The 27044-nt window shown below is 50.1% G+C and overlaps 1 protein-coding gene across 4 annotated transcripts in view; it reads left to right on the forward strand.

Annotated features, from left to right (window-relative positions):
* Nucleotides 1–27044, forward strand: part of RFX2 (regulatory factor X2) — a 96412-nt gene that overhangs the window by 54604 nt on the left and 14764 nt on the right. For 3 of the 4 annotated variants that reach the window (XM_061190641.1, XM_061190642.1, XM_061190643.1), the window contains 5 exons: nt 357–436; nt 1844–2105; nt 17104–17178; nt 23925–24106; nt 26219–26338. In XM_061190641.1, coding sequence (XP_061046624.1) covers nt 357–436; nt 1844–2105; nt 17104–17178; nt 23925–24106; nt 26219–26338 — 719 coding nt within the window. The remainder of the gene's footprint in view (nt 1–356; nt 437–1843; nt 2106–17103; nt 17179–23924; nt 24107–26218; nt 26339–27044) is intronic. The other variant, XM_061190644.1, reaches the window with a different exon arrangement.

A 27044-nucleotide genomic window follows, 5' to 3' on the forward strand; every position in this document is an offset into this window, starting at 1 on the left:
GAGGTCTGCATTCTGTCCATGTCTCTGGCGTCTGCTGTCCAGCAGGACTGGCCAGCAGACCGCAGGCATCCCCCCAACCCTGCTCTGCACCTTTGCTCTGAGCTGGGCTCCTCCTCGCACAGAATAGGGGCCCAGACCCGCTGCGGTTCCATTTCCGTTTGGGCTCATCCGGAGTACGTGGCCTTGACGTGACTGTCTCTCCTGGTTTCTTTCTAGAAGTGCCAGCTGGGGGCAGGACAACCATAATGTGGTACTAAGTGTTCACAAAAGGCAATAGGAGGTATTTCTGCCTGAATAATCTGGAAATCCTGAGCAAGGAGACTCCGTGTAACACCAAGTATCTGCTGTTTTTTCAGGTCCAGCCCGTGCAGCACGTGTATCCCCCTCAGGTGCAGTACGTGGAAGGGGGGGACGCCGTCTACACCAACGGAGCCTTGTACGTGGTGTCCTCCCCCTCCCCCGAAAGGGGCCTCGCAGGGAACCAACTGTAGGCCACATCCCAACCTTCTTTCACAATGCCCACTGAGCTCCCTTGGGGATGTGTTTACACAAAATCCTTTCCCTTACCCTTCGGGTGATGTGTCCCAACTATTAACAATGGCATAAGGACATCACAGCCTGGTGGAGATTTCAGAAATCACAGACTGTTATACTTTTACTTCTAGAAAAGGCAGTCTTTAAAACCAAACAAACAAAAAACAATCCACCTTCTAAGTCTGAAGACATCCTTTGCAATCCAGAAACCGTGTGCATCTCTGCTTTTTCATTCTGGCCTCTGTTAACCTCTGGCTTTTTCTGGTGTTGGTAAAACTTGATCTTCCATTTGTCAAGGATGTCTAGGGTCTTCTGCCTTCAAACTCCGTGATGCTTGGGGCAGAAAATGATGCGTTTCCCAGAAGCTCACTGTGCTCGGGACACGCGTCCTTTTGCTTGTTTCTGCCTCTGGTTTACACGACTCCCGTCCTGAGGGCACGGGAGGGTTTGGTTGTGGTTAAAGAGATGTGATTGCTGGAGTCGTGGGTGCCCGCAGCACAACACTGAAGGCATGACACACACTGACCCAAAGGAGCGCGTGTGAAGCCTGTGAACCCCCAGCAGGCTCTGGGGGACCCTCCGCAGCAGCATCCTGGTTTGATTGCACTGCAGTCAGACAGGACGTCCCCCGGGGGTCGGAGAGGCTGCCCTGTCCCCCAGAGGGGCCTTCCCTCAGTCACCCCTGAGGAAAAACCCCTACTGACCGCCTTTCACTGCGGCCGGATGTACATCAACCGACATGGTTAATGATTTGATCCAGATGTTAAAGGATTTCAGACAAATTCTTGGAATCCCTTAGACATTCTTTTTATTATGCAATTACATTTTTTAAAAAAAACTTTCTGGTTTGAAGGAACTAGAGACTCACAGGAAGTTGCAAAATTAGCCCAGAGTCCCTTGTACCCTTCACCCAGCCTCCCCACCCCCGGTGGTGACATCTTCTATGACTGCGGGATGGTATCAAAACCAGGACACCACATCGGGCCATATTCAGCTTCACAGCCTTTAGGCGCACTTGTGCACGCGAGTGTGTGTGTGTGTACAGCTCTACGTGGTCTTATCCCAGGGGTGGACCTCCAGTAACCAGGGTCAGGTACAGCCCTGCTCCACCCACCAAGCCCCGCCCCCGTCGAGTGCAATTTGCACGTGCGGTTTGTAAATGACCAGTGGCTGAGGGGTCAGCTGGGGTCCCGAATGCTTTCGGAGACCACGGCTGTGAACTCGCTGTGTTGACAGCCGTGTCTGACTTAGCCACGTGCTCGGCGCTGTGGTTTGCGGCGTTTACTTGAAGCCTTCTCTCTCCCGCCAGGCGGACGGCGTACGCCTACAACCCAGAACCCCAGATGTACGCCCCCAGCAGCTCCGCGTCGTACTTCGAGGCCCCGGGCGGTGCCCAGGTGACCGTGGCAGGCTCCTCCCCGACCGCAGTCCCCGCCCACAGCATGGTGGGCATCACCATGGATGTCGGGGGCAGCCCCATCGTCTCCGGCGCGGGAGCCTACCTCATCCACGGGGGCATGGACGGCACCCGGCACTCCCTGGCGCACACATCCCGCTCATCGCCCGCTACGGTATGTACGTCCCAGGCTCTCGGGGGCAGCAGGTTAGGCCCTGAATAGACTCCCGGCAGCAGCAGGCACGGTGAGTAGAAGGCAGCCGGGAGCACGGGCGTCGGAACCCCACCAGCCTCCGACAAGTGCCCCCGTCTTTGAACCTCGGGTCCTGCCTTGGTAAAGACAGAGGGTAGATGGCTGTAGCCGGCGCTGGGAGCGTTGCAGGTGGGGAGGCAGCTCAGTGCTGGGAGATGCTGCCGCTGGTGGTCCACCATGACCGTCCTCATCGTCATCAGCCTCTCCCAGGCGGAGATCAACCCATCCGCGCCAAAACTGGGCTGAACCCAAGCAGAGCTATACTGGACTGGTACCCCACACCTCTGTCCAAAACGGTGGCTTACCTCCTTTAAAGATGTATCTGCTTTGAAAACTGTTTCCCATATTTACTCTTATTTTTTAAATTAGCACAGAGTAAAGTGGACGGTGTGGGCTGCACAGACCCATGAGTTTTGACGCACATACAGACTCGGGTATCTGTCCCCACATCAGTACACAGAAAGGTTGCATAACCCCCAAACCTCCCTCGGGTGTTTTCTTGGTAGTCACGACCTCCTCTCACCCTCAACCCCTGGCACCCGTGGGTCTGCTCTCCGTCACTGTACTTTTGTCTCTGTGGGGATGCCGTATAAAGGGGATCATCGAGGAGACACCTTTTGTGACGGGCTTCTTTCACCCAGTGTGGAGCCTGGAGATCCCGTCCAGCTGTCCTGTGAGTCAGTGGTTCCTTCTTGTTGCTGAGTTGTGTTCTGTGACCCTAATGGCTCGTTCATTCATTCACCAGCTGCGGGGCCATTTGGGCTGTTTCCAGTTTTTCGTGATTGTGAATAAAACAGCTAGAAGCACTCTCATGTATAGACACATGTTTTCCTTTCTTTGGGGTCAGTCAATACCTACGAATGGGATTGCTGGCTCCTACAGTAAGTGTATGTTTAACTTTACCCGAAACCACCCGTGTTTTCCCGGGGGATGGGACCATTTCGAGCTCCCCCAGCCAGGTGTGAGTTCCTCTCGTCCCACCTCGTCACCAGCATTTTTTGTTGTCAGGTGTTGTCAGCATCTTTCTTTTTAGCCATTCTCATCGGTGTGTGGTGTTATCTTACTGTGGTTGTCATTTGCATTTTCGTAATCGCTAACGATGGCAAGCACCTGTTCAGGGGCTTTGCCTTTCATGTATGTTCTTTGGTGATATGTCAGTTGAAGTTTGTTTATTTTTTTAACTGTGTTGTTTGTTTTCTTACTGTTAATTTTGAGAATTGTTTGTATATTCTGGATACAGATCCCCTGCCGGATATGTGATTTGCAAATATTCTCTCCCAGTCTTTAAAGTGTTTTTTTCATTCTCTTAAGAGTGTCTTTTGGGGACTTCCCTGGTGGTCCAGTGGTTAAGACTCCACGCTTCTCCTGCAGGGAGTCCAGGTTCGGCCCCTGGTTGGGGAACTAAGATCCCGCGTGCTGTGCTCTGCGGCCAAAAATTTTTAAAAAAAAAATTTTTTTTTTTAAAGTGTCTTTTGCAGAGAAAAAAAATTTTTTCCCGATAATTTTGATCAAATCCAATTTAGCAGTTTTTCTTTTTTGGAAAGATCGTGCTTTTGATGTCACGCCTGAGAACTCTTCGCCTGTCCCGAGGTCGTGAACATTTTCTCCTCTGTTTTCTTTGAAAAGTTTTATAGTTTTACATTTTACATTTAGCTCCGCTTCATTCTGAGCTAACTTTTGTATAAGACGTAAAGTTTATGTCGAGGTTCATTTTTATGCATACGAAACAACCAGTTGTTCCAGCATCATTTGTTAAAAACACTATCCTTTATCGGATTGCTTTTGCACATTTGTCAAAAATCAGTTGGCCTGGGACTTCCCCGGTGGCGCAGTGGTTAAGAATCTGCCTGCCAGTGCAGGGGACACAGGTTCGATCCCTGGTCCGGGAAGATCCCACATGCTGTGGAGCAGCTAACCCCGTGTGCCACAATTACTGAGCCTGTGCTCTAGAGCCCGTGAGCCACAACTTCTGAGCCCACGTGCCACAGCTACTGAAGCCCACGCTCCTAGAGCCTGTGCTCTGCAACAAGAGAAGCCACCGCAATAAGAAGCCCGCACACCACAACGAAGAGTAGCCCCCGCTTGCCGCAACTAGAGAAAGCCCATGTGCAGCAATGAAGACCTAATGCAGCCAAAAATAAATCAATTGGCCTACTTCAGAACACTCTGTTCTGTTCCATTTGTCTGTGTGCCTGTCCCTTTACCAATACCACACTGTCTTAATTACGACAGCTTTAGTCAGTCTCAGAATTGGGTAGACTGGCTCCTCTCACTTTATTCTTCTTCAGTATTGTATTGGCTATTTATATAAATTTAGAATTTTCTATATAAATTTTAGATCAGTTTATCTATATTTACAAAAAAAATTCCTAGTGAGATTTCGATTAAACAGCATTAAAGCTGTGTATCAATTTGGGGAAAATTGACTTCTTAACTATGTTGGGTCTTCCAATCCATGAACGTGGTGTGTTTTCTCCATTTATTTAGATCTTCTTTGATTTCTTTCATCAGCATTTGGTCATTTTTAGCATGCAGATCCTGTACTTATTTTGTTATATTTATGCCTAAGTATGTTTTGGTTTTGGAGCTTTTTTTTTTTTTTTTTTGGCTATGTCGGGTCTTAGTTGCAGCATGCGGGCTCTTCGTCGCGGCGCGCAGGCTTCTCTCTAGCTGTGGTGTGCGGGTGTTCTCTCTCTAGTTGTGGCGCGCAGGCTCCGGGGTGCTTGGGCTCTATAATTTGCAGCATGTGGGCTCTAGTTGAGGCGACAAGCTCAGTAGTTGTGGCACGCGGGCTTAGTTGCCCCACGGCATGTGGGATCTTAGTTCCCTGACAAGGGATCGAACCCGCATCCCCTGCATTGGAAGGCGGATTCTTTACCACTGGACCACCAGGGAAGTCCCCTGGAGCTATTTTAAATGGTACTGATTTGAAATTTCAGTTTTCAACTGTTCATTGCTAGTGTACAAAAGTATGGTTGATTTCTGGCTCTTGACCTTGCCTCCTGTGACCATGCTGAACTCAGTCTTTAGTTCTAAGAGTTTTTTGTGGTCTACAAATAGGAACAGTTTCAGTTCTTTTCCAATGTGGATGACTTTTATTTCTTTTTCTTGCCTTATTGCACTGACTAGAACATCCAGTACGATGTTGTGTAAGAGTGGTGAGAGTGGACATCCTTGCCTTGTTCTCAGTCTTAGGGGAAAAGCTTCAGTCTCTCACCCCTAAGTGTAATGTTACCTGTACATTTTCCACAAATGCCTTTTTTCAGGTTGAGGAAGTTTCCTTCTATTCCTAGTTTTCTGAGAGTCTTTATCATAATTGGATGTTGAGTTTTGTCAAATGCTTTTTTCTTATTGATATGATCACGTGTTTTTTTCTTCTTTAGACTACGAATGTGATGGATTATATTGATTGATTGTCAATTAAAAAATAACTTCCTATTTTTGTGTGGGCTTAATCTGAAACAGAAGATGATGTTCGAGCCTCACCCCTGTTCTCTTGGTCCTGATGTGTTTCCGGGTCACCCTGATGTTAGAGGCCCTCTGAGCTTAGCTGTTCTCTCCCTTTCTATGTCCAGAGTGCTCCCCAGGACCTGGCCCTGAGGACAGGCATGGAGAGAAGTCATTTGCTGTCTAGAGCGGTGACTGTGGGGTGGTGCCTGCCACTCCATCCCATGGGCACCAGCCTGTGCCTTGCCTCACTTGGGCCCTCCAGGGCCCTCAGCACACCCTCAGAGGACTGGCTGGCAGACCCGAGTGTAGAGCTGCCGTTGATCAGAAGCCTTCCTCACAGACTACATTAACTTTCACGAATGTGACGTCTCCATATCAGCAAACTGCATCAACTCATAATAGTGAATAAACTAGGGTCGCAGGTCACAGACCTACTGAGATCACAGGTCACGATATTCTCTGCAGTCCACACTGCCTCGCTGGAAACAAATGTGCAGCTCAGACCCCGGGCCGCCTGGTTACTGTAGTCTGATGTCTGGGTTGCACTAGAAGAATCGAGTTTTTAAATCAGTTGGAAATCCATGAACAGGCTATGTTTTGACACCTTGCCCCCCCCAGCCCCAAAAGCTCCAGGAGAGTTATCACCTTGGATGAGGATCTGCCTCCAGACTCCCTGTGCTCTGTTGTGGTTTTTTGACTTGCTTTTGGTGTGGGGACATCTCACAAAGATCAGCAGAGATCCAACCAAGAGCCAACAACAGGACTGGCCCTGAGGTTGCAACAGAAATAATGATGGCTCCTGGATCTGGCATTTCACGTCTATCAGTTTTCTTATGTCAGAGTTGTGTTTCCAGGGACTTCAAGTTAATCCTGCAAACAGAGCACAAAGACCAGAGCAAATCGGCACCTACAGCCCCAGTGAGGGACTTCAGACTTTCAGTGACACATTTTCTTGAATCTCATTTCTGGTTAAAATTTCATCAGTATTGAAATCTTAGAAGTGAATTGCCCAAATGGTAAGTTTTTGATAACTTTTCCTGTTGTGCTTTTTTTTTTTGACCCCATGGAGCAGAGATGCTAAGCTGACAGGTATGTTCTTTGGGTTGTATCAAGGGGAGACTGGGGGCTCCGGGGCTGCATGAGGAAAAGCCCCCCTGCCACCATGCCCAAGCAGGCGGCCCCCCTGGGCCACGCAGTGGGGGCTGATGAAGACAAATCATCTATCCAATTTTGAAGATGATAAAAATACAGCGTCCCTGTCCGTGAGGGGATGTACCATTGCAGTGTCTCATCAGGGCTCTGGGACCTGGTCTGGTGAAGACCCGTTGGACTCTGCATTTCCAGGAAGTCAGAGAGGGCCAGCACACAGGCAGTGGTGGCCCTGGGTGCTCCGGTCCCATGGAGGTTGGGGGGGTGCCTGCCCTGGCGACCCCGCTCAGGCAGGCCAGACAACTGGTGCATAAGCAAGAGCTACATAGAAGCTGGAAGGGCCAGCGCTTCACCTTGGAGGATGGCGGCACATGGGTTCCATCTTTCTCTGGTTGCGTTCAGCTTCTGTAAGCTTTGTGGCATCTGATGTGATTTTCAAACACACCTAAGAAAGCATCATCAATGTCTTCCACCCCCAAGTGAGGAAAATCCTGTCTGGGTGTGTGGAGCAGAGTCTCAACAGCCCAGCCCCACGGAACACTTCGGGTCTTCTTCGAAAAAACTGAGATCTTAATATTCAAAGTCGCAATATGCAAATGAAAACTACAGTGAGGTACCACCTCACACGGGTCAGAATGGCCATCATTAAAAAGTCTACAAGTAAGGACTTCCCTGGTGGCGCAGTGGTTAAGAATCCGCCTGCCAATGCAGGGGACACGGGTTCGATCCCTGGTCCGGGAAGATCCCACATGCCACGGAGCAACTAAGCCCGTACGCCACAACTACTGAGCCCGCACGCCTAGAGCCCATGCTCCGCAGCAAGAGAAGCCACCACAATGAGAAGCCCGCGCACCACAACGTAGAGTAGCCCCCGCTTGCCGCAACTAGAGAAAGCTTGCGTGCAGCAATGAAGACCCAACACAGCCAAAAGTAAATAAATAAAATAAAATAAATAAATTTGTTTAAAAAAAAAGTCTACAAATAATAAATTCTGGAGAGGGTGTGGAGAAAAGGGAACCCTCCTACACTGTTGGTGGGAATGTAAATTGGTACAGCCGCTATGAAGAACATTATGGAGGTTCCTCAAAAAACTAAAAATAGAACTACCATACGACCCAGCAATCTCACTCCTGGGCATATATCCAGACAAAGCTCTAATTTAAAAAGATTTGTGCACCCCTATGTTCATTGCAGCACTATTTACAGTAGCCAAGACATGGAAGCAACCTAAATGTCCAGCAACAGATGAATGGATAAAGAAGATGTGGTACATGTATACAATGGAATATTACTCAGCCATAAAAAATAATGAAATAATGCCATTTGCAGCAACATGGATGGACCTAGAGATTATCATACTAAGTGAAGTAAGCCAGATAGAGAAAGACAAATATCATATGATATCGCTTATATGGGGAATCTAAAATATGATACGAATGAACTTATTTACAAAACAGAAACAGACTCGCAGACATAGAAAACAAATTTCCAGTTACCAGAGGGGAAAGGGGGTAGGGGAGGGATAAATTAGGAGTTTGGGATTAGCAGATACAAACTACTATGGATAAAATAGATAAACAACAAGGACCTACTGTATAGCACAGGGAACTATATTCGATACCCTGTAATAAACCATAATGGAAAAGAATATATATATTTTTTAAAAGTCACAATACTTGGGGCCCTGGAATGATAGATTCAAGTTCTGCAGTGTTCAAGCTACAGCAGACATCCCTGAGATGTGCCACTTGAAATCATAGGCAGTTCATTGCTGAGTCATCAGAAACGCAGCTCCTGCTTTCAGAACTCCAGCGAGCATCTTCGCTCTGACCACCAGCACATGTGGATCCAGAAGAGCCGAATCTTGTATCCTGTATCCAGCTCGCCGGGAAGATGGTCTTGCGGCGGCTTCGAGTGGATGTGTCTGTAAGGGACCTGCTTCAGTCCTGAGTGCTGAGTCAAGGCCAGCGGGGACCCTGGACCGTCCACGGCTCCATGTGTGTGGACTGGCTTCCCACTCGGGCCCCTCCATTCTCACAGCGACCCTTCCTGGTGGCCCACGGGGCTGGTGCACCACCCACGCGGCGTCACAGCTCACGATGGATCGCCAACCGCTGAACAGCTCTTCTCTGGAGCCTGTGTTTTCAGGGAAGACCCAGGATATCTTGACTGGACTACGAACTCACACGCCTACTGGGCATTCGCTAGAAGCTTCCTCGCCCCCTGCACGGAGCTTTTGTCCAACCACAAGAGCAAAACGTTTGCTGGCAAACGCACGTTATTTGATAAAGGAGTTTCGCCAATAGTACATCCGCTTTTCTCTAAAATATTCATCATTGGACTTCCCTGGCGGTCCAGTGGTTAAGACTCAGTGCTCCCACTGCAGGAGGCATGGTTTCAATCCCTCGTTGGGGAACTAAGATCCCGCAAGCCCCGTGGCTCTGCCAAAAATAAATAAATAAATAAATAATTCATCATCACTTTTTATCCTTTTAATAGACTTTCTCTTAGAGCAATTTCAGGTTTACAGAAAAATCGAGCAGAAAGTACAGAGAATTCCCGTAATGCCCCACCCTGTACCCCACGCACAGTTTTCCTTATTATTAACATCTAAGTTTGGTGCATTTGTTACAGCCAATAAGCCAATATTGACCCGTTATCATTTTGAACTAAAGCCTTTGGTGACATCAGGGTTCACCCTATGTTGTACGTTCTATGGGTTTTGACAAACATCTAATGATATCACTTTTTTTAAAAAATTTATTTTTGGCTGCGTTGGGTCTTCGTTGCTGCGCGCAGGCTTTCTCTAGTTGCGGCGAGTGGGGGCTGCTCTTCGTTGTGGGGCACGGGCTTCTCATTGCGGTGGCTTCTCTTGTTGCGGAGCACAGGCTCTAGGCGTGCGGGCTTCAGTAGTTGTGGCTCGCAGGCTCAGTAGTTGTGGCTCACAGGCTCTAGAGCACAGGCTCAGTAGTTGTGGCACACGGGCTTAGTTGCTCCGCGGCATGTGAGATCTTCCCGGACCAGGGCTCAAACCCGTGTCCCCTGCATTGGCAAGCGGATTCTTAACCACTGCGCCAGCAGGGAAGTCCCAATATCATCACTTTTGAATCTGGTTTTGCAAGTTTCTTTGCAAAGGTGGAAGCAAGTGCCCGTTTGAAAGATCTATCTAAAGTTCATCTCTGCTCTGCTTTAAGTGACAAAATTAAAGAATGCGTACTGGAAAGCACTCCGGTTCTTATTCTGAAAAGTCTCAATTAACTTACCAGAGAAGTCATCATCCTGTTTAGAGTAACACAAACCCACTTACCATGTCAAGGGCTACATGAGTCATCCATCTAATAAAAGCCTCTTCCTAATTTCCTTAATCTGTTCCTTGTGTTCCTGCTGTTTTCTTTCTTGGCTCCGTATGTAAATGAGCACAGTGTGTGACCCCCGATTGGATCCTGGTCCACAAACAGGACTTTCATCAAGTGATTCGATCGGTTAACAGTGTTGAGTTGGGGTTAATTTCCGGGTCACGGAAGATGTTGACATTTGGGGGGAGCCTGGCTGAAGGGCATATGGGAATGCTTTGTGCTATTTTTGCAACCTTTTTAAAATCTGGAGTTATTTCCAAACTTAAAAGTTAAAAAATTTTCAATTGATAAATTAAGAAGTAGAACTATATTTTTTAAAGTTCTAGGAACTACAAGAAGAACTAAACATGTTAGCTGTTAAAAATGATTACCAAAAAAGATTATCTCCATGAGGTAGAAAGAGGAAGACTTGCTTTTTTTATACCTTTTTCTTCTATGCGAATTTTAACCACATGCATGCATTACCGTATACATTTTTTATTGACATAAAATTCATAAAACATAAAATTAACCATTTTAAAGTGCATAATTCGGTAGCATTTAGGACATACATGGTGCTGTGCAACGATCCCCTCTCTACCTAAAAATTTAAAAAATCAGTTTAGCAGTAAAGTATAATCCATGCCATGCAATTGTGTGAGTGATTTACAATTGCTTAGTAAATCTCTGGGGGCAGAGGCGGCAGAGTGCCGCCCTCCAGCCAAATCCTGCCAGCTGCCTGGTTTTGTAAATAAAGTTTTATTGGCACACAGCCACGCCCCCTCATGGATGCACACTGGGCTGTTAGGGAAGGGAGGGGCTTCCTCTCCTGAGTGGGAGTTGGTGGAGGCCGGGGAGAAGCTGAGGCGGGGCTAGGATGGGGCGGGGCAAGCGAGGTGCCCAGGGCACCAAATTTAGGGAGTTGCTCCCCTCCGGGGGCTGACCCTGCCATGGCACGACCTTGACAGTGAGTGCCTCCTTCAGTTTGGTGCCCTGGGCGCCTCATGGGCACCACCCCAGTCCTGGCCCTGGAAGGAGACTGGTATGTCTCTGGCCTAATCGGGTTTTTGTATGGCAAGTGCATATAATATTACTACATAATTTTTTAATGTTTAATTAGCAAAATAAAACTGGACAAATTGAAAATGCCCATTTCCCCCAGCCAGCCTCCCCGTCTCCCCAGTGGTGAGCCCTTCCCTTCTCTCCATCCTCCCACCTGGCCCTTAACTGCAGCTGTTTCCTTTCTCCAGGCAGAATTCTGTGACTTCTATCCCTGCCCTCAAAACTCCAGCCATGACACTTTGGTTCTTTTAAAATACTCTCCATTTTCTTTAAAGCTCCAAAAGCGTTCATAAAACACTTAAACGTTTATTTCCTCCTTCTACGGTCACATAATAAGCTGTATTTTAGGGCAGGACGTTTACTGCAGCAGTTTTCTGTCCTCATCCCCACTTCTCCCTGGTTTTCCAGGAGCATCCCCTCCCCCTTCCCACTTCTGGCCCAGGAGGCGTGGTCCTGATTTCAAATTATGGCAGACCCAGCCTGGAGATACAGGTGTTGCTCTGATGCTGGTCATTGCTGGCCCTTTGCAGGGGTGACCTTGGCCTGGCAGGTCTTTTTTTTTTTGGCTGCGTTGGGTCTTCGTTGCTGCGCGCGGCCTTTCTCTAGTTGTGGCGAGCCGGGCTACTCTTCGTTGTGGTGCACGGGCTTCTCCTTGCACGCAGGCTCAGTAGTTGTGGCCCACGGGCTCTAGAGCGCAGGCTCAGTAGTTGTGGCCCACGGGCTTAGTTGCTTCGTGGCATGTGGGGTCTTCCCCGACCAGGGCTCGAACCTGTGTCCCCTGCATTGGCAAGAGGATTCGTAACCACTGCGCCACCAGGGAAGTCCTGGCAGGTCATTTTAACGAGGTTATTGTGTTATAAATGGAATGGCCATTAGAGTGGACGCTAATGAATTCAGAGGGGAAGTAACCTCCACCCTCACTTAGAAGACACAAATCTAGTCCTTATGTCAGGTAAAATTTTGCTAGGATTATACATGAAAGGAAAGGAGTTTTATAAATTCCTTTAAAAATTTTTAAATAACCGACTAATTTTAATATACTTGGGAGTTAATAAAACTTATCTGCGCTCTGCTATCACGTTGAGTTCTTGAAACGCTGTATCTTTGATCACAAGTCGTTAGGCATTTTCTCCCCTCCTTTCTCCCGAACGCCTAAAGCATGATATGTGTGTGCCCTTTTCCCCAGGCATTCTGCTAGTAATTCAGGCAGCAGAAACCAGTGAAATTAAACGGCCAATAAAAAGGAATATGGGCTGCACTGCACCCAATCAGAAATAAAGATGAAGCTCCTGATAAGTCAAGAAATAGGAAGACAAGTATGCATAATACCAAGATGGAAAGAAATCTTTGAGAAGCTCAGAAAACAGAAACGATTTTAGGGAAAGCTGCCTGGCCCTGGGGTGGCAAGGGGGCACCTCTGCGTCTATCCTTGGCTCTTCCTTACAGTTTGACATGTGGGCCTGTGCAGGTACCACTTGGATAAAATTTTTTAAATAACAAAAAATTAAACTCCAGTCAAGTATAAATTTAATTTCCATTTTAAGTATATCTAAAGATTAAACACTAACTTTTCCAGCCACTGAGAGGACTTATCAAGCCTTTTGTACTTGTGCAGTAAGAATCCCTTGGTCAGGTCTGTAAGGAAGCCTCCCACTCCAGCCCCCAGACTTCAAGTATGAGATGCTCCTTTTTCAAGGATGCTGGACGGCCTCAGCTTGGAGCTGGGAGGCGGCGCCACAGCGCCCTCTGCTGGATGCACTGCGCTGCGCCTCCGGTCCTAACTCCCGGGCACCATCCCCTCCATCTGAACTTCGGGGTCTGGTGACGTTTTCCTGAACTTCACCTTCAGAGGTTTACCTGACGTCTTAATTTTAAAACGCAGTGAACACCTTGGGAGGTTCCACTGTGTATTAAGTTAATTTAAGGTATCAGTGGGCTTGTTCTGACCCTATTTAATAGCTATGGGGTTTTGAGGATGGTCTTACAAAGCAAAAGTTCATTTGTATTCTTTCCTGTAATACTCCGAACTGCACGATTTTCAGCAGTCTTAACACATGTCTGGCAAACTTCTGGGTGTCCCCAGGACCCTCTCAGGAGCTCCACGAGATCAAAACTGTTTTCATAATAATACTAACCCATTAGTTGCTGTTTTCCCTGTGTTGACATTTGCCCCGACGATGCAAAACCAGCACGGCTGACACAGCTGCGCACAAATCAGAGCAGACACATCAGAGTCTCTAGAAGTCACTATAATCCTCACCATCATGCACGCACAGTAAAAAAAAGGGGGGGGGGGAGAAATACCAAATGCTAGTTTCACTCAAGAATTCCCTGATGAAGCAGTAAAAATTATTAATTTTATTAAATCTCAATCCTCGAGAACACTTTAATATTCTGTGTGATGAAAAGTGCTTCTGCTTCTTCCCAAAGTACGATGACAGTCTTGAGGAAAAGCTCATGGGCAAATGGCTTGTGAGCAGAACGAACTACTTTTTTCATGAAACGCTATTTTTCCTTGAAAGGATGACAGACAGATTATGATTATTCAGACTCGAAGATTTGGTACACGTTTTCTCAAAACTGAACGGTTGTGAGCTTGACATATCGAGGAAAACACGACAGGTTTTATTGTCAATATGTTCTCACACCAAAAAAAAACAAAAAAATAGAATTTTGGAAAACTGGTATCTTGCTGATGTTGTTGGTAGCGATATTAACCAATGTGACTTTTTTCAATACCGTGTGATGAAATGTATAAACATTGGGAAGATCTGCAAACTCAGTGAACCAGTATTTTCCAAGCGACCAGTGCATGTTGTTACAAAACCATGCATGTGGGTGAAAGATCCATTCAAATTGCAGGAAAGACTGAAGTTTTTTTTAATTAGTTGTATAGTTTTTATTCAGGTAAAATTCACATAACATAAAATGCACCGTTTTAATCATGTAATTCAGTGGCATTTGGTACATTCACAATGTTCTGTAACCATTACCCTGTCGAGTTCCAGAACATTCTCACCACCCCCAAAGGAACCCTGTACCAGTTAGTAGTCACCCCCATTCCCTCCTCCTTCAGCCCCAGGGCAACTAATCTGCTTTCTGTCCCTGGATTTGCCTGTTTTGGACGTTTCATACAAATGGAATCACTCAACACGTGGCCTTTTGTGATTGGCTTCTCTCACTGAGCATCATGTTCTAAACGCTCATCCACATTGTAACATATGTCAAAACTTCATTCCTTTTTAGGGATGAATAATATTCAATTGTATGTATGGACCATATCTTGACTATCCATTCATCGGTGACTGACATTTGTGTTTTTCTGCTTTTTTTGCTGTTATGAATCAGGCTGCTATGAGCAAGTTTTTGTTTGAACACCTGTTTTCAATTATCTTGGGTAGAGTGAAATTGCTGGGTCATGTGGTTTAACTGAGTTTATATTTTAACAGCTGTTTACCACGGTAGCTGAACCATTTTGCAGTCCCACCAGCAACTGAGGAGGGTTCGAGTTCCTCCACATCCTCACTGACACGTGTTACTTTTCTTTTTTCTCTTAATAGCCATCCTAGTGGGTGTGAAGTGATATCTCACTGTGGTTTTAGTTTGTATTTCCCTAATGACTAATGATGTTGAGCATCTTTTTATGTGCTTATTGGAGACATGCCTATTCCAGGCCTTTGCCCATTTTTTTAAACTTTTTATTTTATATTGGAGCATAGCTGATTAACAATGTTGTGTTCATTGCCCATTTTTTAATCGTGTCATTTTCTCATTTTGTTATTGAGTCTCCATAGTTCTTTATAATATTCTGGATATAAGACCCTTATTAGATACATGATTTGCAAATATGTTCTCCCATTCCGTGGGTTGTCTCTTCACTCTCTTGATAGTGTCCTTTGACGTACAGAAGTTTTTAATTTTGATGAAGTCCAATTTATCTTTTTTAAAAGTTTTTATCTTTTATTTTTTGTTTGTGCTTTTGGTGTCATATCTAAGATTCTATTCCCAAATCCAAGGTCATGGAGATAACCTTATTTTATGTGATTACCTCCTCATGTTTTCCTCTAAGAGTTTTATAGTTTTAGCTCTTACATGTAGTTCTTTGATCCCTTTGGAGTGGATTTTTGTATATGCTGTGAGGTAAGGGTCCTGCTTCATTCTTTTGCACGTGACTATCTATTTATCCCAGCACCGTTTGTTGAAGGGTGTATTCTTTCTCCATTAACTAAGGGTCTAAACACCCTTGTTGAAAATCAATTGACCCTAGATGTATGGGTTTATTTCTGGACTCTCAATTCTATCCCATTGATCTATATGTCTATCCTATCCCAGTACTGCACTGTTATGGTTACTGTAACTTTGTAATCAGTTTTGAAATGGGAACTTGTGAGTCTTCGACCTGGTACTTCTTTTTCGAGATTGTTTTGGTTATTTGGGGTCCCTTGCAATGCCACATGAATTTTAAGATCAACTTGTCCATTTGAAAAGGCAGCTGGAAGCTTTGTAGAGAATTTTGATAGAGACTGCATTGAGTCTACAGATCAATTAGGACAGTATTACCATCTTAATAGTAAGTCTTCCAATCCATGAACATAGGACGTCTTTCTGTTTGTTTGGGTCGTCTTTAATTTCTCTCAACAGTGTTTCATAGTTCTTTCAGTGTACAAGTATTTCACCTCCTTGGTTAAATTTATTCCTAGGTATTTTATTCTCTCTGATACTGTTGTAAATGGGATTGTTTTCTCCATTTCATTTTCATATCGTTCATTGTTTAGAAATATAATTGACTTTTGTATATTGATCTTGTATCTTGCAACCCTGGTGCTGATAGTTTTTGGGGAGATCCTTCGGGATTTTCCATATTTAAGATCATGCTATCTGCAAATAGAGGTAGTTTTGCTTCTTCCTTTCCTGTGTGGATGCCTTTTATTTTCTTCGGTGGCCTAATGACCCTGGCTACAATTTCCAGTACAGTGTTGAATAGCAGTGGCAAGAGTAGATGTTCTCAACAGTGGTCAGAAGAGGTGGGGGGCGAAGCAGAAACCCCTCGTCCCTGAACTCAGCTCTGGGGAAGCAGTCCAGCTGCACTTTCTGAATGTGTTGGGCCCGCTTTTTACAGAATCGTCTCTGTGGTCTTTGCCTCCCCTGGGTGTTTAAGGGTCATTGCCTCCAGCAGAGCTTATGTTTGCATTTTTCATGTACAAGTCGGGCTCAGATGTGGTGGTTGCCACACTTGGCCGGGTGTCTCTTCCTTTGCATAGACCTGCCATGGCCCCTCAGCCCTCGCCTCCGCGAGGTCTGAGGACCCATCTCAGAGGCCCTCCCCCAGGAGGACCCCTCTGTGAGCTGTCTCATCTCCATGGCCCCAGGGTCCTGCGCCTCCCAATGCAGGGCTGGGGTCGTGGCCTACCGGTATTTTCCCAAAGCCCTCCAGCTGGGAGACCCTGGGCTTTGCGACAGGGCAGGCTGGCCGGGAAACCAGTGCCATCAACTGTCCCCGGGTCTGTGGTCCTCTGATTCTCCCGGTGCAGATGATGGATTTGGGGAGCAGCAGGTGGTTATCATGCTGGCTTTGCTTACACTTGAACTTAGGCAGTGACTAAGTATTCCCGTTGTGCACGTGCACATGCAGACGTGTTAAAACTCAGCTGCCAGTGTAGACAGTAGGACCCCATCTGCTGCTGGTGTCTGAGGGGCTCCTGGGCTCCTCTGCAAGTGATGAAGCAACGCTCCTGCTGAGGCTTCAGCCCCCAACCTAACCCATTCCCCCCCGCCTGCGTCCAGCCTGCTTTCTGTTTTGTAGGCACTCGGATCTTTATTTGGATATTAATACAAACAAATCTTGGCTGATGCTAACCATCTGATTTCGTTTTTTTTTTTTTTTCCATTTTGTTTTGTTTTGTTTCTGCGCACATTTTCTTTAGCTTGAAATGGCGATTGAAAACCTCCAAAAAAGCGAAGGGATCACATCACACAAAAGCGGTTTACTCAACAGTCATGTAAGTGTGTGTCAACCTGCTGGTCTGCCCTGCTCTGCTTGTCACCTTCATAGGCATTTTAAAAACAAACAGGGAGTTCCCTGGTGGCCTAACGGTTAGGATTCCAGGCTTTCACTGCCATGACCCTGGTTCAGTCCCTGGTTCAGGGAACTGAGATCCTGCAAGCCGCGCGGTACGGCCGAAAAAAAAAAAGCAGTGAGTTGACACCTTTAAAGTGCCGAAAAGGTGCAGAGGGGGGAACCAACCTAGACTTCTACACTCAGCAAAAATGTCCTTCCACAGCGAAGGGAAATTAAGGCAGGCTCTTCCTTTGTGAAAGCGGGGTGACAGCGCGCCCCTCCTTGGGGGGAACAGGGATTAAACTGCTTAGTGTATGTAACGTCCTACCCACCATGCCTGGCAGAGGATAAGCATTGTAAATAAATTCGTACTCAAACAAGCCACAACCAAAAAATGACACCGGAATGGGGATGCCATAAATGTTCTTAGCTAATTCTCCTGTGATCAGCTCTTTGGAAAAAAAAAAAAATTGGTAATTTGAGAAAAGGGCAAAGCAACTAATTCCTATTGATTTTAGCTGCATAAGACCTTTCTCTGATGGGGACACCACATGATCGTAGGCCCCAAGGCCAGGAGGGCACAAAAGTCTTTGCCTCTGGGTGGCTTTGAGTGGCAGGACGGGGCTGGAAGAGATGACAGTGCAGGGACTCGGCTTCTGGGGACAGTTGAGGAGGGAAAGCTCCTGTCTCCCCACACTCCTCCCTTTTCCCGTTACTTCTCCAAACGCCCTCAATTCGGCTTTAACATAACTGGAACTTTGTTCGGTGTTTTGGAGGTAGGACAGGCCGCAGGAGTTCAGAGCGCACTTCTGGCAGCTTTTCTCAAGCACTTGGGTTGGGATTGGCATCCTTTTGAGAATTAAAACATTAAAGAAAAGAAGTCCCCTTTAGTTGAACCCGATCCCAGCTGTGACCCCAGCAAGACTTTCATGCTGGCCGACATTCAAAGTGAGTGATTCGGGGTGCGGGGCCAGAAACCCCACTAGGGAAAGATCCAGGAGCTTCTGGGTTTGTCGGGGGGCACAGGCGTGGCCAGCACCTCCAGCCCATTGGCTGAGCCTCAGAGGGCTGGTCACTGGAGGAAGAGCAGCCTCACCCCGGCTGTCTCGAAGGAAAAACAAAAGTCCATCAGGCCCCAGGCTAGGTGGGTCATGGCCACCCTGTTGTCCATCACTGCCGGACGATGCCACCTGGTGGGCAGGTCTGGAGAAGGGAAGCTGCAGCCTTAGAGCGGAACGTGTAGGAAGTCCGCAAGATGGCATTCTCTGCTCGGGGACCAGAGTTCTTCAGATCTCGAGCAGACAACGTGGCCACGGCACAGCCTGTGAGGCCTGGCGCTAGGGCAGCCCCAGAGAGCCATGAGGAAGGCAGGATGGGTGCGGACCCCAGGCTGGCGGCGTATCCGTGGGAAGTTTAAAATGTCTATGCGAAACGCATGAGCCTCAGTCTCTGGCTGCAGGGATGCCTCTGGCTTTCTAACACTTTTCCTCTGGAAGGCTGGCTTGCCTTGGTTGCTTCTCCAAAACCAGTTTCCATTCCTGAGTTTAGTTTCCGAGCAGGAAGAACCTCCCTGTGTCCGTTTTCTTTCTGGCGATTTGTTGTTGAATCGTTTTCTTCCATTGGGAGCCATGAGAAGTAGGATATGAGGCTTGGCGACTCAAAGAGGATAGAAAGGAGACCTCTGTAAAGAGTCGACCCCACGCGCTGCAGTCAACCTGCCAGGAGCTGTCTGGGCAGGGAGGGCGGGGAGAGAGCTAGGGTGTGTCCCGGCGACAGACGGCCACGTGTCCTGCAGAGCCCTTCGTCGTCCTAGTTGGCCGCACTCACTTGAGACAGTTGTCCCTGGGCACCACCGGCTGCGGTCCCCGCTCCCAGACAGAAGAGTCTGGTGCCGGGTGGCGAGATGCCCAGAGCCCAGGAAGGCTGGGCTGTGCCTTCCAGACCCAGCCTGACATCAGGGTCACCCCAGCTCCCCAGGCTGCCCTCAGGACTCGGACCAGGGGGTCTGAGGGTTGAAGGGACCTTTCAGCCTGGTGTGGGAGCCCCTGAGGGAGGAGGTGGGCCTCGAGCCATCTTTAAAACAGGGGAATGCATGATTTGGTGGCAGGAAACGAGGGATAACTGTTTTGGAGGAAGGAGGCATAGAAAGTTGAGCTGGGAACGGAGATGCCGTCCCTCACCAGGGTGTCCCTGTGGCCTCTGGGTGCAGCCACACCAGCCAGGCCTGCCCCTCTGCTGTCCCCCGGGTCTATCGGGAGAGGCCCCCAAACCCTGCTGACTCAGGGACCCCCATCGTGGGTTCCTGCAGAGGTGGCCGCTGCTTACTGTACATAAACTACTATTTCCAGCCCCTGGGAGGAGGACCTGCTTTTAGGTGGATCATATTCAGATTATATGACTTTTTTTTTTTTTAAATCAAGAAACATAAATTGCCAAAGGTGATTTAGCCTTCAGGTGGTGGTGTAGTGACAGAGCCGTGCCCTGCAGTCTGGGGTGGGCATGGGCTGTGGCAGCTTCATGGGCTGGGTGCTCTGCCTACAAGTTGCTCCAGATTATTGCGGCGAAGGCCTCCGGCAGTGGTCGCGGTTGGACTGCTGTTCTCTGGAGTCTCCCCGGCCCCCTCACCACCTCGACGACCCCGCCTGGTCTCCTGGAGGGAAAGGCTCTTTCCCAGTGGGCTGGAAAGTGGGTCGAGGCCGGGCCTGTCCCGTCAGCTCCACCCTTGAGTCTCCAAGGGCGCCTGCCCGCCTGGAGGAGCAGCTGCACACCTGTGTCCGGGGCCGGGCCCTGACCGCCCCCTGCCCCCGCCCCACAACAGACCCTGCACCTCCCGCCACCTTCCTGGCTCATCCGATGCTTCTTGACCTTCAGAAGCATCCGGAATCAGACCACTTCTCCCACCCCACCCACCATGGCCACAGCCTCCCTACCATGACACCCGGTCAGTCTGCCGTGGGCGAGGCAGGGCTGTGTGGTGGGGAGATGGGCCTCCCGTTCACCTAGTGTCACTGACGTACGATGGTCAGCCGGTCGGGACGACACCAGGTAGCGGCGTCCGGGAGTGCGGTGCGCAAACCCCGCCGGCGCTCGCTCAGCCTACAGGGGAGGCTCTGCCTTCACGGAGCCCGTAGACCACCCTCCAGCGCACGTCAGCCTCCCTTCCGGGTCACCTCTCGTCGCCGGAGAGGGTGGAAGTGAACCCGTTATCGCTTCGGAGGCTGCTGGCGGCACCTGTTCTCTCTGTACTTAGCTCTACTCGGGAGGGAGTTAACCACACCTCCTTGGTGTCAGTGTCCATGTAGCCACCCAGCAAAGAAGTCTGCTTTTCGTGTGATTCTTGGGATTTGGCCGAGGTGGTGAGGAGCAGAAGCAATCGTCTTTCCCGAACCTTCCTTTTCACGCTGGGCCAGTCGTGTCAGGCGCTGGGCGGGGTCTCAGCCTCCATCTCTCAGGACCTGGTCCGGGGCCCCTTCCAGGCCTCCACCTCGCGGCCTGAGGATCCTCCTGAGGGCTCGCCCGGGCGCTCAGACCCTGAGGCATTTGGGCCCCTGGTCCCAGTTTCTCCCTCCCACAGAGGACTCCCCTAGAAGCAGCCTATGCTCCCCAGCCAGGGTGGCAGAGAGAGGAAGAGCCTCCTGCTTCCACATCCAGAGGCTCTCGGCTCTCCTCATGCTGGGGTCCCCTCCGCTCTGCGGGACCCCTCCTCCTCTCCATCAGCCTTTCTTGAGGCATCTTCACAGGGTGCGAATGTGGGCAGACCCGGTTCTGTCTCTGCTTCCTGGAGCTCCCGTTTCAGCAGGGAGGCAAGCGATAGAAAATGAATGCTTGTGTCGGCGAGCAGTGCTCTGGAAAACCTTGGGGCTCAGGGGCCAGCAAATACCAGCCCTTCCTCACCTGGATCCTGGATCCTGAGCCAATTGAAAATAGACAACTGGGCAACAGACAGAACCCAGTTCTCCCCTGTGTCTGGTGAGGCTGCTGTGGGAAGGCTCGTAGCTGGTGGGACAGGCACCCCCCGCTGTGAGCGCAAAGCAGGCCGGGGGCGTACCCGCAAGAAAGGAGCAGCTCCACTGTGCCACCCATGCCCTCCTTCCCAGCTTCCCGATGGTGGCAGTCCCTTAGCCCCAGAGTCAAGGCAGCGGGGGGTGGGGTGTGTGCAGGGGGGCCTCAGGGGTGGGGAGGAGGGTGCCTCCTGGGGCAGGCCGTGCGCAGTGATTAAACCACTTAAGTTCAGAGTTTGTTCATAGCATCAAAGACGGAGGGGTCAGAACAAGGGGCGCCGAGGAGATGGCCCCTAAGGGTGGGAGCCCTGGGCCGGAGCAAAGCCTTGGAGAGAGAAGGGGAGGTGCTCTGCCACCTTTGTGTAGAAAAAGCACATTTAAGGAAAGTTTGAAAATTATATATCTAGGTGACTTGATGGAAAGTAGAAACCGTGATGCTCTTTCCCAAAGGGGGAACTGAAGAACCCTTTCCTGTTTCCCTCAGCCCCTGGCTGCTGCCCGCTCCTCCCCGCGTCCCCGTGGTAACTGCCCCCCCTTCACCCACTGGTGGGGGTGGGATCCCCCTGCGGGGTCACGGGCACAGCCAGCACACGACATCCCACAGCACACGGACAGATGAGTGGACAGCTGTTCCCGTGCACCCAGGGCTGCAGGAGGCAGGCTTCGTGGTGACAGGAGGGCCGGCGGCCCCTGGTTCAAACCTGCTACTCGGATCGGCAGCTGGGCTGGTCTCTCAGTGGGGAGGTGGTGTGGCAGAGACCTCATGTGCAGGGTGGCTGGGGAGGGCCCGCTCCCGGCTCTCCCCAGGTCAGTGCCTAACCCCAGGCCTCACGTACTCCTCCTCCTCCCCAGCCCCACCCGCACAGACCCGCTCCCGCTCTGCTCTCGCTCTCGGCTCCTTGGTGTCAAATTAACACATCTGGTCCCGACCTCCACCCTGAATGCCAGCCCAGCACTCCTCCCCCTCCTTCCAAAAGCAGAACCCGTTACCCCAGCCCTTCTCGATGCCAGAGGTCTGTCTTTGTGTTAGAGCAGGGGTCACCGGTCCACGGCCTGTAAAGCACCGGGCCGCACAGCAGGAAGTGAGCGGCAGGGGAGCGAGGGAAGCTTCATCTGCTGCTGCCCATCGCTCCCCATCGCTCGCGTTACTGCCTGAACCCTCCCCCCCTCCCCCCACCGTCTATGGAAGAATTGTCTTCCGAAACCGGTCCCTGGTGCCAAAAAGGTTGGGGAGGGCGCTGTGTTATAGGACCCTCTGCTCTGTCAGTCCCCCAGGGCCCCTTCACCTGGACCTTTGACCTTTTCCCCACCTTCATCCTGCACATCCAGCCCAGGCCCACCCCCTGCCTCTGAAACTCTCCTTATTCTAGCATCCCTGCCACCAGCTGACCCCACCACCCGCCTCTCACTCAGGTCCACGTTAGAGCGGGGAGGCCCCAGGGAGGAAACGAAGGCACGTCAGGTTCACTTTAAAATGGCAGGAGGGGGCCTCCCTGGCGGTCCAGTGGTTAAGGCTCCGCGCTGCCGCTGCAGGAGACACGGGTTTGATCCCTGGTGGGGGAAGTTCTGTATGCTGCGAGGCGTGGCCCAAAACAAACAAAAACATTGTAAAGCAACTCTACTCCAATAAAAATGAGTTTAAAATAAAATAAAGTGGCAGAGGCAGTGTGTGGGCTTAGAGGAAGTAAAATTGGCCCTGAGGTGATGATTGTTGAAGCAGGACTTCATGTGTCTGTCCTCTCTACCTCTGTGCATGTTAAAACCTTTCTGTAACGCAACGTGTCTAAAAGGGCGATGCGAGCAGACTTCGCAGCCTGTGGGCTAAGTCTGGGCGGGGCCGCGACCTGGCTTGCAGGGCCGAGCACCAGAGGGGGCCGGGGGTAGGGGGGTGGGGCGGCGATCTCCCAGGGAGAAGGACGGAGGGTGTGGGAACACAGAGGACAGGGGCCCCGCAGCAGGGAGCCGCATCCCGATCCTGATGTGGGATCCTGCCTCTGGCCTCGTTCCCGCGCTCACTCTTCTAGATCCAGACCTCCCTCCGTTGGGGAACAGTCTCGAAGCCAGAATCAAACCGCAGCCTTTGGGGCGCTCTGCAGTGGGTGCAAAGGGGGCGGGGGGGGGCAGCCTCCCTCGGTGTGGGAACTGAGCTCTCTGTGTAGACGGTTCTGAGTCAGTGCTGACTTCTGGGGGCCGCGATTGCGGCCTTGGATCCTTTTCCCTGCCGTTGGCCTGAGCACAAAACCTGGCACACGAGCCTTTCAGTCTTTCATTCAGTTTCCCGTTTGTGTTCCTCTGGGTCCTGAGTACAGGGACTGCGGTGGTATTACGTTAAGGCGGGGCGCCGTGCTGATGGGCCGTGGGGTTTTCCTTCATCTTCCTTTCCCGCCTGCTCAGATCAGCTCCATCCCCGTAGGTTTAGGAAGCATGTGGTGTGCGAGGCCTGTGGGGGTTTCAGTCTCCATCACGGGCAGGTTTTTATAAATTAAGTCAAGGAACCTGAAAGCTTGGCTAGAAATCAAAGGAATAAACAAGAAAGTGAAAAGAAGCTATTAAGTAATGAACGTGCCCCACATTGAACCTGAATCGGTGACAGTAGAGGTGAGTTTCCCCGTCGAGTCGGAGGAGGGAAGGCGTGTGATGCTGTCGGTGCGTCCGCGTCAGCGTCCGGCCTGTCTTGTCCATCCAGCTCCAGTGGCTCTTGGATAATTACGAAACCGCGGAAGGCGTGAGTCTCCCCAGAAGTTCGCTCTACAACCACTACCTTCGCCACTGCCAGGAGTACAAGCTGGACCCCGTGAACGCGGCCTCCTTTGGGAAGCTGATCCGCTCCGTGTTCATGGGCCTGAGGACGCGGCGGCTGGGCACCAGGTGGGTCGGTGGGAGTGTCTGGCAGCCCGTGCACCCGCCCCCCACCCTCCTCTTCCCTCATACAGACATCGAGCTTCGAGCTTCGGGAGAACGTGAGGCTCCCTCCTCCTGCCACGTCCTGACGTCTGCGGCTCCGGGTGCACCTGGAGTTGCCCTGAATTGGCGGTAGCCTGGGCCCGGCTTGTGCACCCGTGGGCCGTGATCGCTTCTCTCCTGGTGACGGGACACGGGCTTCACCTCTGCTCTCTCCCTTCTTTTGAAATTTCCCATAGCAGGCTTTTTATTTTATTTATTTATTTATTGTTTAACATCTTTATTGGAGCATAATTGCTTTACAATGGTGTGGTTAGTTTCTGCTGTATAACAAAGTGAATCAGCTATACATATATCCCCATATCTCTTCCCTCTTACGTCTCCCTCCCTCCCACCCTCCCTATCCCACCCCTCTAGGTGGTCACAAAGCACCGAGCTGATCTCCCTGTGCTATGCGGCTGCTTCCCACTAGCTAGCTATTTTACATTTGGTAGTATATATATGTTCATGCCACTCTCTCACTTTGTCCCAGCTTACCCTTCCCCCTCCCCGTGTCCTCAAGTCCATTCTCTAGTAGGTCTGCGTCTTTATTCCTGTCCTGCCCCTAGGTTCTTCATGACCTTTTTTTTTTTTTTTTTTTAGATTCCATATATATGTGTTAGCGTACGGTATTTGTTTTTCCCTTTCTGACTTACTTCTCTCTGTATGACAGACTCTAGGTCCATCCACCTCACTACAAATAACTCAATTTCGTTTCTTTTTATGGCTGAGTAATATTCCATTGTATATATGTGCCACATCTTCTTTATCCATTCATCTGTCAGTGGACACTTAGGTTGCTTCCATGTCCTGGCCATAGCAGGCTTTTTAAATAGCAGCCTCTGGATTGTCTAGTCGAGTTGGATTTACCACGTCTTGATGCTTTTTGCTGTGCCTGGACCGATCCATTGTGGGCTGCTCTTGGCAGACAGCAGCCAGGGACCATCACGGGTGGGAATCTTGCTCCCTCCACCCCCAACCCCGGCAGTAGCATTTGGCTCCTCCCACTAGAAAAAGACGGCCGCGCTCTGTTCAAAGCAGGGGGCTTGGCCCACACCTGAGATCATCTTGCATGGCTTCGACCTATGGCTGGCCGGGTTTGCCATGTGCCCTGGGTGAAGGCGCACACACGTGGGTCTCGGGGTTCACTCACCCCCTCCCAGAAGCGGGCGTGCTGGGTGTCTTAAAGGACGGGGCCAGGAGAGTTCTCTGCCACCTTGGGATCCCTGACGGAGGACATCCTTACGAAACATGGGCAGCCAGAGGGGGGCAGGGAGGAGGAGCCCCTGGCCTCTGGGGACACGGCCACCGCTGCCCTGGGGCCTTTCCAGATGGCTCCTGGGACCTCCACCTTCAGAGGGTCCCAGATGCTGGCCTCAGAATTGGGGCTCATCCTCCCCGCTTTCCCCCTCCGAGCACCAGTTCAGCTCGCACCTCACCTGGGAAGGACCCAGGCTCCCCGGCTTGTCCGTGTTGCCAGCTCAGGGAAAATGGCAGCCCGTGAGCTGGGGGTGTTTGCAAGGCCGTGTGTCTGTCCTTCCCTCCTGAGGAGCCCCTTCTGACCTGTTTCCTTAAAGAAATTATTTAAAACCCTTTGAGCATCATTTCTCCCATAATAAAATAAGGTAGTGTTTCCCAAACTGTACCATTTCTAAAACGTGTTATTAGATGATTGGAAGGGGGGAGAGTTAATAATAGTAATTATTATTATTATTTATTATAATAATAAGTAGTAGTAGTATTATTGCTATTCTTATTATTATTAGACCATGCTGGGTTAAACAGAGTTGAACTGGCTTTTTCACTGCAGGACTTCTCAGAGCCTTTATCATACTAAAATACAAGAGGGGAGTCTCCCAGAGGGGGAAGTCGTTACAGAATTTCCTGAACCTCTCTGACCACGGGACAGCCCATGAATGTTTCCCACACGGTCCAGGGAACACTGGCCCCGAGAGCCCAGGGAGAAGGGCCGGGAAACAGCCCTGTCTTGTGGTTCAGGACATCTGCAAAGAGAGCTGACCCCAGATGTTTGGTTCCTAGGGGCAACTCCAAGTATCATTACTACGGGATCCGTCTGAAGCCAGACTCGCCCCTGAACCGGCTGCAGGAGGACACGCAGTACATGGCCATGCGGCAGCAGCCTGTGCATCAAAAGCCCAGGTGGGTGAGCTGCCCGGCCGGCCTAAGGATCAGCCAGCCCACTGAGAGGTTTCACTGGCAGGAACGGAGGGAGAGGGGTTTCTCGACCATTGACCACAACCTGGAAATGGATGAAACATGGATGGAGTGGAGAAAACCAGTTCACATTCGCCCCCATCTCGACGTCCTGGGAGAGCCCTGCCTTTCACTTGCACCTGGCGTGGAGTGAGGCCAGCAGGACGCGGGCAGTTTCAGGGTCACAACAGAAGTGAGTGGAAGGTGCAGAGATTTCCCATGTGCCCCCCACACCACGGTCTCCAGTGCTGTGCCTCTGTTACAGTTGATGAACCCACATAGACCCGTCCTTGTCACCCCAAGTCCATAGCCGACATTAGGGTTCACTCTCTGTGTCGTACACTCTGTAGCTTTGGACAAAGGTGCAATGACCTGTATCCACTATTAGAAGATGGTACAGAGTAGTTTCACTGCCCTAAAAACTCTCCCTGTTCCTCCTGTTGGTCCCTCCTCCCCACCAACCTCCGGCGAGCGCCGATCTTTTTTTACTGGCTCCGTAGTTTTTGCCTTTTCCAGAATGCCATAGAGTTAGAATCACAGATCTTTGATTTTTCCTGTCTTCAAAGAAAGAGAGAGAACGCTGAACATAACCCCAGAAGCCAGGAGAAAGAAGCTTATACACTTAAGTTGCTGCTTCCTCCTGACCTTTGGA

Source organism: Eubalaena glacialis, chromosome 4 (assembly GCF_028564815.1).
Source record: "Eubalaena glacialis isolate mEubGla1 chromosome 4, mEubGla1.1.hap2.+ XY, whole genome shotgun sequence".
Taxonomy (NCBI): domain Eukaryota; kingdom Metazoa; phylum Chordata; class Mammalia; order Artiodactyla; family Balaenidae; genus Eubalaena; species Eubalaena glacialis.